Consider the following 13,770-nt stretch of genomic DNA (forward strand, 5'->3'; position numbering starts at 1 on the left):
GCAAGATTTTGCAGCAAGTCACTCAGATCTCCTAGAACAGATGCTGAGGGTTCTTGACAGATTGACTTTTAGAAGTGCTAGGTATGTTAACAGCAGAAATTTATTTCAGTGATCACACGCTTACCAAAATGCAGCTACTTGGGAAAAGCTAAAGAAACCTACCTGACATCTTCAAACTTCTTGGTTAGGACTGAACCAACAGATGAAAAAGCAGCAGATGCCTTCTGACTAGCCTGAGAGAGGGTTTCTGATGTTTTCTTGTATCTGTAACAAAATTAAGTCTGTGGTTATTTTAACAGACCACATAAGGAACCTTTTAGTGTACATAGATTTGTGTCAGAGGTATACTTCACCTTTAGGATCAAATGGATAAGCTACTTAAGAGGTTATTTTTAGCCACTGCAGTCCCTCCTGGCTACAGCATCTCTGTCACCTCAGACTTCAGATCAGGTTCACCAATACAAACCTAACCTACTACCCCACCCACAGACCAGATGCCATCTGCTATTGCAGGACTTAGAACAAAAAAAACAAAACACACACACACAAAAAAAAATCATACACACACAAAACACACACACACAAAAAAATCATACACACACAAAACACCAAGAAAACAACACCCTGAAAAGCACACACACTGAAAAAGGACAGAGTATTAGTTTTTTGTGTGTGCCAAGTGCCTAAAATCTTGTACCAAATAGTTTTGTTAATAAATTTCAGCATAAAAAGTCTGAGGTATATCCTCCTATGTTCTGTGTAGTCATTAACTGCAGAAGACAGTTCACTCTAGACCTTAAGCTAACAGTTGTGTTTGGCAAGAATGTTATCTGACTTTGCACTCTTCCTGCATGAGCTCAGTTCACCACAATTTTTCAGGCTGGAAAAGAAGGGTATTCTGTTGGACTTGGGACACCATGGTATCTCAGTAATGGTATCTCAGGTACATCAGACAAAAAGTGTAATAGAATTGCCCATATTATGGTCAACTGTGCTTATTTTGCGTGAGATAATATGGCTAATAGTGACCATAACTGTTACCTTCACTCATCTTTTTCACAAGCGCAGAGGGTTTAGACATGACACAAGAACAACATAGTTTCCACCTCAACAGGTGAAGCAATCATTGTGAACCAGTACATACGCTGTGGTCGAGGTGACATCTTGCCAGCTTTTGGTAATGTTCTGCTTTAATTCCTGTAATGAGTTAATTCCCAGCTTTCTCTTGATTTCCGCTAGATGCTTCTCTTTGGCAGCTAGCACTTGTGAGAGTGTCTGGATTTCCTCTTCCACCTGTTGCAGTAGAGATGGTGAGACGTAAATTACAAAGCAATATACCCAGCCATTTAACTATGTATTTATTAAAACATCTAACTAGGTATCAGTAATGGAAGGGCTAATGTTTTTAACACTGCCTCAAAGTTGTTTCTAAATACTAGAAGGGAAATCCAGCATAGTCTACAAGAAAAGCTGATGAGAAAGTAATCTACCTGCAGCTAGCTCTGTTACTGGGATATGCACAAGGAAGCTGGTAACTATAAGACTGTATAGTTAGAAATCGTTACCTTTAGACAACATTATATGAAGCTTGAAGATTAGACAAACCTGGGACAATTGCCAAGCCTGTATTCTCCTTCCACGTCAGAAGAGATACCAAGGTATGACCAGTATCAGGAAACTCAGAGCGTATCTGATCCATATACAAGTCTGCATCCTTGCTTGAACAGAAACGTTCTTTTGTGGCTTAAGCCAGCAACTGCAGGCTGGATCTAGCCAGAGGAGTGCCTTCCCCAGAGCAGGGGTAGAAATGGTGGAAGACTGAGCAGTTAAAAAAGTAAATAAAAAAGAAAACCAAAAACGCAAACCAACAACCCTCCCCCAGCAACAACAAAAACACAGCACCTCTTCAGCAACTAGAAAACTCTATTGGTTGTGTACTTCCTTCTTTACACAGGTCACTTACGCCTTTCACAGAAGCACCACTAGATCATGATCAGAGATATCAACAGCTTTACAATGTCATTCTGTGGGCTGTATAGATGTGACATAGGCACAAAGGCCACATGTACAAAGGTGAAGGCATACATCCAAACCTTCAACACACTTGTGTTTGGATACTGTCAGAAGACCAGCATGACGTACCCTACCTAGCAGGACCAGATTTCCCTCACCGTCTTCAGCTGATTGGTTTGGCATTAAATAATACTCATCAGGACTACCAAAACCAAGACTGCATTAAATGTGCTTATCTCACGGCTGACCTTGGTTTGCCAACCTTAGGCTTAAGTTCGGGTCTTTTGTTAGGGTTCTAAAGAGCTACAAAAGAAAAAAGACTGGTGACTCAAAGCTTGACTTTAACAACTTTTTTAATTGATGAATCAGGCTTGAATATCTGAGTCCGTTTTGAAGAGTGCTTCCTTAACTCGCTCTTAAAAAAAGTCTGCTGCATGAATTATAAACAATAGCTACATGGTTAGAAATTAGCAAAACAGTGTCTACCTGAATATTACTACAAAGCATCCTTCATGAAAAAATTAGCTTCAGTTACTCCACATCAGTTAAGACAATACTTGGTTTTGGCTTCCAACCGTGTTCTCTTTGACACCCTATTTACCCCTCTCCCACTTGAGTTAAAAAAGGGATAACCATTCATGTATCTAGGTTTAAGACCTGTATGCTCAGCACTTCCAGCTTAATTCCCTACAGCCAGGACTGCCTGTTCTCCTTGACACCTTCCCTTACCCTCCCCACAATACACGTAAGTGTTACACTCTGCTTCAGACTCTCACAGAATAAATATGCAAAGCATTAACTGTATGTTCAAAGATAGCACTATCCCAGATTTTCATTCTCAAAACCAGTTTAAGAGCTATTTGCAAGAGATTTACCTTAGCAAGCTCTTTTCTTAGCTCATCCTGTTCTTCTTCTGAAAATGTTTCTGCCATACCAACTGTAGCAGCAGCATCCTCCCCAACCTCAGGTATAGAGTCACTTCTCAGCAGCCCTTGGGATGAACAAACCAGTAGAAGTCAGATCATTACATGTCTGCCAGATAGCAGCTAATGTTAATAATATATAGCCTTTTTGTGCCAGTGCACCAAGAAAACCGATGAGAGGATACCAAAGTCATGCTCTCTGAGTAGCACAGCATACAGAAAACCAAAGTTATTTTACTGCCTGTTTAATTCTATCAAGTGGTATAAAATCTCAATATAACTGCAACTGCTGCTATAATAGGAGACTGGAAACATGTTGAGAACAACACATCCCACAGCTCTGATAGAGACCAAGGTGCAAAACCCTACACCCTAACCAGCAGTTCCTGCACAGCCTAGGAGCCCACACGCTCCCTGCTCCATCTCACTCATGCAACACAGAAACTCTGGAAGCACTGGAGGTGCTCAGGACCAAGACAGAGGCTCTCCCCTCACTGCTCTCCACATCAGATTACAAAAAAATGTCCATTCTGCACACACTAGGAATGGTTACAGTGATAAGCAAGCTCAACAACAGCAGAGAAAAGGGTTGCACTGCAAGTACAAACTTCGCACATACCCTGTTCAACCTCTCCATCCCGAGTAAGCAGGACCACTATGTCTAGAAAGTCACTGATATGGTAGAACTAGAAGTAAGCTGCTGTTTTGCACCTGGACAGATGATAAGCCTGGAAAAGGAACTTGGGAACAAAAGGCAATCGCTTCACAGAAAGTGATGGAGTACTGAAAGGGACTGATGAGGATGTGTATTCACTCACAGTGCTGCCTCTTCCCAATCTAAATCCAGAAACCAAAACTCTGCTAAACTCCTCTGTATGGATCCCAGACATCCCTATGGCCATCCTCAGTTTTCACCTTCATAGCTTCAGGGACAGGAAGGAGAACAATATTATTTGTATTGCCATGATGTGCTCATTATTTATTCTTAGTCCTTGCAGTAAGATCACTTTGAACACATTTTAATGCAACAAACAAATCTTTCAGCTAAAGATTTACTATTCCAAATCTTTGTAGCTGACGCTTAAACATACAGTAAGGGATCCTGTTCTAATTGGCAAAGAGACCAGTTTGCAAAGAGGCTGCATGCTGGAATGGTTTGTGGATTCCCAGAACTAATTCTCTATTCAAGAGAAAAAACAGCTTTATATATCATTAAATAAAAAATAAATAAATAAAAATTAACATGAGAGGGGAAAAAAGCCCCACACAAACCATGAGGACTGTGTGTAAGGAGAGAGTGGGTGTGTGTATGTGTGTATATGTATTTACATAAATATATAAATCAGATAAATTGAGGACATATTAAGTAATGTTACCTTACTAGTCAGTATAGTAATTAACCACATACAAGCCATCCTGATTTCAGCAGCTTCTGATGGCAGCCCATACTACCACTTGGTCTGGGAATTCAAGAACTCATTCATGTGCAATGAGACCACCACTATGATTTCACTGTGAGGCTTGGTATCTAATAGCTACATCACAATCAACTGAAAAGTCAGGGAGAAGAAAGATTCTGCGTGTCTGTAATTAGTTGTATGTATCCTATGAAGAATGCTCCTAGCAGCTCTCAAGCCTAAGAAGAGGCTTGTTCTTGATCAAATTACTGTACTCAGGTAAAGCTCAATCCCACAAATTCTTTTCAAAACAACATGTTTTGAGCCTGTATTTGGGTCCAGAGATATACAGTAGCAGGCTTCTCCCTCTAGAAGCACACTGCTGCATGGGCAGAACATTTGTAAATGGTAAGTTACCAAGGAGCACAGTGAGAAGGAAGCATAGAGAAAACAAATAAATGCAGAATGGGGTTTAGTTTTTGAAACCTACATGTTTTCCCAGAGATTTATGTCTGTCTTCTACACAAACACAACATCATTCCTACAGGCTTCCCAATACATTATTTTCTGGCAGTAATCTAGGGCAGAAAAAAAGTTTGAGTCTAATGCCCAAACCAAAGCATAGCACGGCAGCATCAAAAAAAAAAAAAGGCTTATGGCTTATATCTCAGAACAAATCAGGTCATTTTTGTTTTGCCCATGACAAGGGGATTAGAACTAATTGATCTTAAGGTCCTTTCCAACCCTAACTGTTCTATGATTCTATATATTTCTTTTTCTTAACATCGAACTGTTAAGAATGCCATACCTTTCTGTCAAATTGTTATTTATCCTACTCATTACACAGACTTGTAAGACTGAAGGAAAACCAACAATTTAAGCTGCATTTTTCCCTCGCACTCTATGACCCCTGGTACATCAGCCTCTGGCTCCTGGCCTTCTTCTCCATTCGCAGGCTTTTCAGGGACTACAGAGCTCGTTGTTGCAAAAGCCATTTCAGAAAGTTTGTAAGTACCAAAGACCACACTGACTCCAAGAGCATTAGCACATCCAGAGGAAAGCCTGTTCAATCTGGTTACAAAGAGTCATCTGGATTATCACACCAAAAATAGATCAAGGGAATCCAGCAGCAGGAAATCATGCTGGACTGTCTCCTGCTGTAATAGTTTTTGCCTGGGGAATGTACTTCTTTTTTGGAAAAGCAGCGTTTTAAAGGAATTTGTGCTGCTGGTTGCCTACACTGAACTCAAGATACAATGTTAAGAAACAAGGGCATGATCTCTCCTCCCCTTCCCATTTCTAGATGCTTTAGGAAGAAAAGAATTCACTGCTACTAACAGCCCTCCATACCTCACCCTGTACACCTAACCATGCCTTTCTCTCCTCACTGCCTGCCCCACTCCCATTTATAACTTTTTCATTAGTTCCATTTGAAGTATGCAAATATCTGATCACTGTTTATCCTGGCACCTCCCTCTAACCCTGCTACTCTTCACCTTTCTGATCACTTTGCTCTCATTCTTCAGTTCACGCCAATACACGCAGGACACTTCATTTTTGCTACATGAAGGCCAAGCAGCAGTTATCTACACAGATAACCCACACACCTCAACAATGGTGTGGCTACAAACCAAATATACCCCGTCCTAGTGACTGGACAAAAGATAACTGTTATAAACTAAAAAAGAGTAGATATAAGTAATAAATTCCTTACTATAAGGGTGGAGAGACACTGGAAGAGACTGCCCTGAGAAGTTGTGGATGTCCAAAGTTGTGAAAGTGTGCAAGGCCAGGCTGGATGAGACTTTAAGCAAACTGTTCTAGTGGAAGGTGTCCCTGCCAATGGCAGGGGTGTTGGAACTAGATGATCTTGAGGGTCCTTTCCAACCCAAACCATTCTATCATTCTATCATAAACCAGGGCTGACAGTTGACTCCTGGACTTGAGCAAGCTTTATACGGAAAGGTGCACAGCCAAGTCAGGTATTTTTGTGGGGTGTGGGGCAAAAAAAAAGGGAAATGGCAGTCAGTCAACACATGGAAACACTTGAGCTCCATGTTATTAAGAGAGCATTTCTCATGTGTGGTCTTCTCTGCTAACCAGCAGAACTGTTGTTACTGGCTTTTAACTTGTCACCTTTTGTTACATTAGTTCTCTTGCACCTTTACGAGTTGCAAAGGACTTAAAATTTGGTATTCTGCAAGTTTCGCTGAGCATTTCACATCTCAAAATCTTTAAACAGGGTAAAAATTCTACTGGGGAAAAAACTGGGAAGACTTACCTAATATTCAGAAAACATACCTAGTTTTAAGGTCAGTTTTTAGGTGTCTGTAAGATTAACACATTATCCCAGCAGTTTATTAGATCTACTTAAATGAATCAGACATGAACAAGCTGGTTGATTAGGACTCCAGAGATTGCATTACGGGAAATGGCAGTTAAGTCCCTATTATTCTGCTGGGGTAGGCAAAGCATTAGAGTCATTCAGTTCACACTCAGGTTTTCTGGTTTGGGGTTTGCTGTGGTTGGTTTCAACCCAAGTTCGTGCTCTGTTATGACCAGAACTTCCTACCTCTTCCTGGCCTGAATTCAGAGATTAGCAGTAAACATCAGCAGTTTAAGGAAGTACTGGTCATTTCACATGAGCAGCTCTTGGTGTGGGGGACGGCCAGCCTTCACACAGCTCTATCTTTAGACAGACATATTCTGTGTCAAACACTCAGAATGAGAATTTTAGCTATCACTACACATTTGGCAAAGCTAAAGAAAAATGGCACTTCTTAGAGTTCAGGAGAACAAGCTGTTACAAGATTATAAGATCCCTCCAACACTTGAGTAATGTACAGTACTACAGAGGATATTTATTCTGCTATATACAAGAAAGATCTAATTTAAGTGCTTCCCCTTTATCTCAGTGAAAAAGCCAAAAGAGACATATTTCTTGAGCGGAGAAAGTGCTCAGGCTTCTCCTAAACACCAATCATATAATCATTCAAACTCAATGAAAAATTTGATGACTGGAAAAGGGGAAATATAACCCCCATTTTCAAGAACGGGAAAATGGATGACCCAGGGAACTACAGAGCAGTCAGTCTCACCTCTGTGCCTGATAGAATCTTGAAGCAGATTCTCCTGGAAGGCATGCTAAGGCACATGAAAAACAGCAAGGTGCTTGGTGACAGCCAGCATGGCTTCACTAAGGGGAAATCCTGCCTGACCAATTTAGTGGCCTTCTATGATGAGGCTACAGAACTGATGGACAGGGGTAGAGCAGTTGATGTCATCTACCTGGACTTGTGCAAAGCGTTCCACACTGTCCCACACAACATCCTTGTCTCTAAATTGGAGCGACATCAGTTTGATAGGTGGACCACTTGGTGGATAAAGAACTGGCTGGATGGCTGCACACAAAGAGTTGTGATCAACGGCTCAATGTCCAATTGGAGAGCAGTGACAAGTGGTGTCCCTCAGGGATCAGTGTTGGGACCGGTCTTGTTCAACATCTTCATCGCTGACATGGACAGTGGGATTGAATGCGCCCTCAGCAAGTTTGCCAATGACACCAAGCTGTGTGGTTTGGTTGATATGCTGGAAGGAAAATGGCATCCAGAGGGACCTTGACACACTTGTGAGGTGGGCTGATGCCAACCTCATGAAGTTTAACCATGACAAGTGCAAGCTCCTACACCTGGGTCATAGCAATCCCAAGCACAGCTACAGGTTGGGCAAAGAAGAGATTCAGAGCAGCCCTGCAGAGGACTTGGGGGTGTTGGTTGATGAGAAACTTAACATGAGCCAGCAGTGTGCACTTGCAGCCCAGAAAGCCAACCTGGGCTGCACTAAAAAAAGCATGACCAGCAGGTCGAAGGAGGTGATCCTGCCCCTCTACTCTGCTCTTGTGAGACCTCAACTTGGAGTACTGTGTGCAGTTCTGGTGTCTTCAACATAAAAAAAACATGGAACTGTTGGAACAAGTCCAGAGGAGGGTCACAAGGATGATCAGGGGACTGGAGCACCTCCTGTATGAAGACAGGCTGAGGAAGTTGGGGCTGTTCAGCCTGGAGAAGAGAAGGCTGCGTGGAGACCTCATAGCAGCCTTCCAGTATCTGAAGGGAGCCTATAGGGATGCTGGGGAGGGACTCTTCATTAGGGACTGTAGTGACAGGACAAGGGGTAATGGTTTAAAACTTAAACAGGGGAAGTTTAGAGTGGATATAAAGAAGTTCTTTCCTGTGAGGGTGGTGAGGCACTGGAACAGGTTGCCCAGGGAGGTTGTGAATGCTCCATCCCTGGCAGTGTTCAAGATCAGGCTGGACAAGGCCTTGGGCGATATGGTTTAGTGTGAGGTGTCCCTGGCCCATGGCAGGGGGGTTGGAACTAGATGATCTTAAGGTCCTTTCCAACCCTAACTATTCTATGATTCTATGAAAAAGAATGTCAAAAGACCCAGCAAAGGTTGGTGCTCGTGGTGATGCATCACCAGATACAAAGGATGGTTCCCCCACCTTTAGAAGAGGTGGGAGATGCCGTAACTACAGAGGTGAAAGTAGCCGCTAGCTGAAGTTCACAGAGGAGTTTGGTTCACTTCACACAGAGGTCCCCCAAGGTATGCACGTTTCTTAGGATGTTAAAGAACAAGCCCATCAAAAAGAAGTCAACACCTTTGTAACTTTGCTTTGCCACACCTGAAGTAGGGCTAAGCTGTCTATATTTTAAATTATTCTGGAAGATGACATCCGGGAACACAGAAATGGAAGAAAGGTTGTAAAACCAGACCATGATGTGTTGAGAGGCATGGCTGTAGATGTTCTGTATGAGAGGTTACTAGCCAGAAACTAGTGTGGTTAAGCAATATATGAATGCTGCTGCAGAACAGCCCCCAACAGCCACTTCCTCAAGAGAGTTCAAGCACAGAATCTTCATGTGTAAGATTTACAGCATTTTAAGTGCTGGATGGAACAGAGTAAAGGTTTTAGAGAGCATTTTCATTAATCAGAGATATTTTCAGTACTAAGGCAAGGGCAGATATTAAGAGTATCAGAGCTCTGAAGTCATACTAAGCATGCAATTCCTACCTTCCCCCCAAAAATAAACAAATAGACAAAATAGGCCAATTGCTTCATTCTCACAGAAGTTGCCGTTTTGCTCCTAACCTTCTTTTGCTCACTTGTCTCTCCCTCAAAATGCCTTTCCACTGAAATATCAAATAAGGTAAAGCTGGTAAATATATAGCACATGGGATATAACCTACCTGACACGCTGAAGCTAATAAGCTACCAGAGTTAACAGCAGGACAACCTTTCCCTTCATTTACACCTGCATTTCAGCCAAGTTTTACAGGTTCTTAATCTGAGAAGTTCCTTTTTACAGATACTGATCACTAAGCTTTCCATGTAGGATGTTAGAAAAGGAAGAAAGGAAGTTACCAGACTTTGACAGCGTAGGTGATCCAGGTGGAGAAAGGTTTATGGTAGGCGACAGGTAAAGATAGTTTCTGTTCACTCCAACATTGAAATCAAAGGGTGATTTGTAATCCTCATACAGATCCATGCCAGAAAACTCAGAGCGTGTAGCCATCCTCTTCTTCCACCGAAGCATTCATCTTCGTGTTCTGGGGCAACCCAAGCAGCAGGATTCAGACACACTCCGGTTCTTCACATGATACTTGCTGCACCTTCTCAGAACATTCATCTCTCTTACCCCCCTGTTAGATTTGGGAGAGCTGTCTAGCAAGTGATTCCTTAGCCATCTTGTAGCTGCTGTTGTTTACATGGCTCAAGTTTAGTTCCTGTAAATTTATAACCAGGGCTGGACTTACATAGACTGTTCCTTTGACAAACATTCACAACGCACTATCCGTGGCTTCTGGAAGAAGCTGGTCCTCTGCAGAACTGCAGCAAGAACTTCCAATCATTCAACTAAAAAAGGTCAGCTGACTGCAGCTACACCAGGATATTCTTAATCTTCTAGGACACAAAAGGATTACTAGCCATAATGTATCCTATACACCATCTGTACAGGACTTTCTCCTCTGATTAATGGAAAATTCTGCATGTGTAACTATTTCTCCAGTAGCCAGTTATGCCATGAACCGGCCATGCTGGAATGTGTTGTCCTTATGAAATGTATTTATGCTTCGACACATTTATGATAAAGAAAGATGAACTTATGTAAGCCATTTAACATTATGCTGCATGTATGGATTTAGCCCTGGAAGCAGAAGGACTTCTTACCTAAAAGAAGCACTTAGCACAGCTTTCCAGGGTTTCACTACATTCTATTTTTTACTTCTAAGGTCAGCTTCTGTCAGTGAATAAACCAGCCAGTGCAGACCACCTTCACAGTGAACAATTTCCTACCAACCCACACTTTCAGATGGGCTCTTCACTGCTGCCTGCACACAGAGAAACATGACCAAATGAAAGTTAATCTTTTCCTCCATGGCAAGAGTGATGTTTCAAGACATTGCCAATGACAGACATTACACCAGCCTCCACTCAAAGCAGCAGAAGTGAAGGAGCCCTGCAGCATACCCATGTGGAGCCTGGCCAGTGTATTCTCTGGGGACACGAGAAGAAAGCATATCACTTCTGAAGTTTTAAACTTCCCATTTCCACTGCAGTCACAAACAGACCTTCCAGATAATTAAAGATCCATTCCTTTAGGCTGCAGACCTACATTGGCTGCTGCTGCAGACTACCTGCAGGCTCATAATGATGACAGCATTGGAGCCTGAAACACAGGTCTCTGCTATTTTCCAAACCCCCTGAAAAGAAAATACAATGCCCTTCTGCACTTCTGACACATGGCTATGGCATCTGCCAGAAATACTTCGAAGTTCACCTGACAAAGGTCAAAGCTTTGGCTGCAGATTCTAGTTAAAGCATTCAGAGGCAGCAGAGAATTGTAACACAGCTACACTAATGATATACTCCCTATTAACCAAGCACACTAACATGAATAGCTACCAATTCTGCTTCGCATGCTCTCTTCACGTAACTTAGCAGATGGGGACTGCCTTCTGTACAAAAGGCTCAGGCAATCATTATACTAACTAGTTAGGTGAAATGATCGCGATCAGGTATGTTTTCTACTATCACTCGCTCAACAAAGAAAGAGTTGAAGTGAGGTTATCCACTAGGACTCTTTTCTCACCCCAAAGAGTCACTCAGTGTAACATCAGTCAACGCTAGCTGGTTATGACAACTGAAGTAGCCATTACACAAAAAAGAACCCCTTATGAAGATCTGCTCATCTGTGCTAGCAAGCAGGAACACTGTTTCCTGGCCAAGGGCATTTATGGGATTCAACATTTACGTTCTTGTCATTTACACTAAATACACTGTGTTCAGTTTTACCCCATACCAGCCATTCAAAAAAAGTCTGGTTCTGTTCCTGCATCTTTATGTGCAAAAGTTGGTTTCATGTCTCCAGAGGCATCTACATTGCCAGTCTAAGACCACTGGCCTGGCCCATCACTGCTGCAGACAGAACCATGTATGAACAAACTCTTTAGCCTGGTTAGAGACAAGTGCAGGACCATCGCCTGCTGCCAGAACACCTTTGCCTTACAGGGAAGATTTGCAAAGTTACAGATCTGAGCCTCCATAAGAGGCCAAATTCTGCTTCTGCCCTGGCTTATTCCCAGCCTGAGCACAAGCCCAGAAGTCACCGAAGACAATTTTGTAGTTTTAAGAAACATTACTGTCCTAAGATCATTGCCAGAAGAGGGATCATACAAGCACTCCTTACTTCAGACTACCCTGTCTGCTCAGATTAATCTATTTTACAGTGGCAACACAGCTGGATTGCTACAGCACCTCCCAAACAAATCAGCTTTAGCTTCCTGCTCTCTTCCCTGCAGCAGTTTATTTACAGGAGCACCCCTCCTTGCTCAGTGTCAAATCCTGACTGGTGATGAAGGAAGCTGTCTTCCTCAACAAGCTGCTTCCTCATCATCTAGGGAAGTTTTATGGTCTTCACCCTGAAGTACAAGCCAATCCAGCTGTAAGGAGAAAGAACTGAAATCCGCCCTTCCAAACCTGCTGCAGCACAGCTTTTAGGCTGTTATCCCTCACTCCTCCACTTCTAGGAAGACAAGTATTCCCCTGCCAGTCAGTTTATCCACTTCTTTCCCAGTAGCTTCTTAGCATACCCAAGGATTCAGGGCAGAGCAGGGCAGCACTCCTATACTGCCTAAAGACAGTCTGAAGAGAGACTCTGCTAGCTGCTGGTGGTGCTTTCAGAGGAGGAATTAATTTCTCTCCAAAGGACTTCCCAAATTAAAGCAATGACCCCAAGGAAACCCAAGGAAAGTACGACAAGGATGACAGCAGCCACATGGAACCAAAAATAACGGTTTTGCTCTGCAGTGTGAAGCTTTTTAGTGTTTGGTTTAGCACCTCTTGACAGTCTGAACATAGCAAGAGAATGGAAGGAATCAAGATTTCTCTATGCTATAAAAACAGTCTCATTATGATGCCTTTCTAAAAGGCTTTCCCATGATCAAAATATCCCACTGCATGGCCTTCCTCCTCCTCACAGTAATTCAGAGCACACACAGCTGGCATACCCTGCAAGATTGACTGCTCCCAGTGCAAGACATACTTTTGAGTGCTGAGGCTTTAGACTTCTGTGCCTTAGAGCACTTACTGTGCATCACGTACCTTTATTCTTTGCCCTGCATAGCAAATTCAATTGTTACAGGTGTACTTTGGTTGTTGCTTCAGGTATCTCCTGCAAGCCAGTATTCAAAGAGATCCAGAAGCCTAAGGATGCACCTGCTCCAGAGACAGGTAGCAATGGGGTTTTGCTCACTATATAGAGATTAAAACTGAAGCTTTTGCTGTTCCAGAACAAGTATTTATTTGCCTTAACAACTCAGGATAACTAAGAGGTTGGTACTTAAGTCATCAATGCCATTTTAGAAGCTGGTGTTTGAGGCATGAGGTAGGTAGCTTCTGTCAAGGACGCCTGAACCAATTACTGCCAAGTTCAACTGAATGTCACCGACTGGCTCAGGAAAGCCTCAGCAAAGCGTTATCATCAGAACTCCTACCGTTAAGCATGTTGCAATCTCCTCTGTTAAGGTAAGAGAGTGTACTTAAAGCTTTCCCAGGTAACTGTTTATCATCAACAGTCAGCAATCCTGAATCACAAGGGTGGGAACTTCCTGCCCAGCCAGAAAAGCTGTTAAGTTTGAGCAAACACTATTAGCCAGGTATTTGCCTGCCTAGTCTCAGATAACATTCTTTCTTCAAATACCACCTGCTACCCAGGTCCACAGCTTCCACCTTAGCCCAAAGTTCTAGCAGCAATTTAAGTATGGCAGGATAGTATTAAGGCACTTCTGCCTTCATGGTAGCTAAGCAAGGATAAGATGTTATGGTAGCCTTGCAGAGAAACTGCTTTTCCCACATTTAGATCTAGCAGAACAG

The 13,770-nt window shown here is 42.6% G+C and overlaps 1 protein-coding gene across 5 annotated transcripts in view; it reads right to left on the minus strand.

The window, feature by feature from the left end:
- Positions 1 to 13,770, minus strand: part of TPD52 (tumor protein D52) — a 42,663-nt gene that overhangs the window by 10,052 nt on the left and 18,841 nt on the right. The window contains exons 1-4 of one of the 5 annotated variants that reach the window (XM_057426263.1): positions 9,760 to 10,328; positions 2,889 to 3,004; positions 1,145 to 1,293; positions 163 to 264 (exon numbers count right to left, since the gene is read on the minus strand). In XM_057426263.1, coding sequence (XP_057282246.1) covers positions 163 to 264; positions 1,145 to 1,293; positions 2,889 to 3,004; positions 9,760 to 9,931 — 539 coding nt within the window. In that variant the 5' untranslated portion in view covers positions 9,932 to 10,328. Of the gene's footprint in view, positions 1 to 158; positions 265 to 1,144; positions 1,294 to 2,888; positions 3,005 to 9,759; positions 10,339 to 13,770 lie in introns of those variants that run through there. The other 4 variants (XM_057426264.1, XM_057426265.1, XM_057426268.1 and 1 more) reach the window with 4 other exon arrangements.

Source organism: Pezoporus wallicus, unplaced genomic scaffold (genome assembly GCF_028554395.1).
Source record: "Pezoporus wallicus isolate ANWC-B61680 ecotype Strahan unplaced genomic scaffold, APGP_CSIRO_Pwel_v1 contig_4131, whole genome shotgun sequence".
Taxonomy (NCBI): domain Eukaryota; kingdom Metazoa; phylum Chordata; class Aves; order Psittaciformes; family Psittacidae; genus Pezoporus; species Pezoporus wallicus.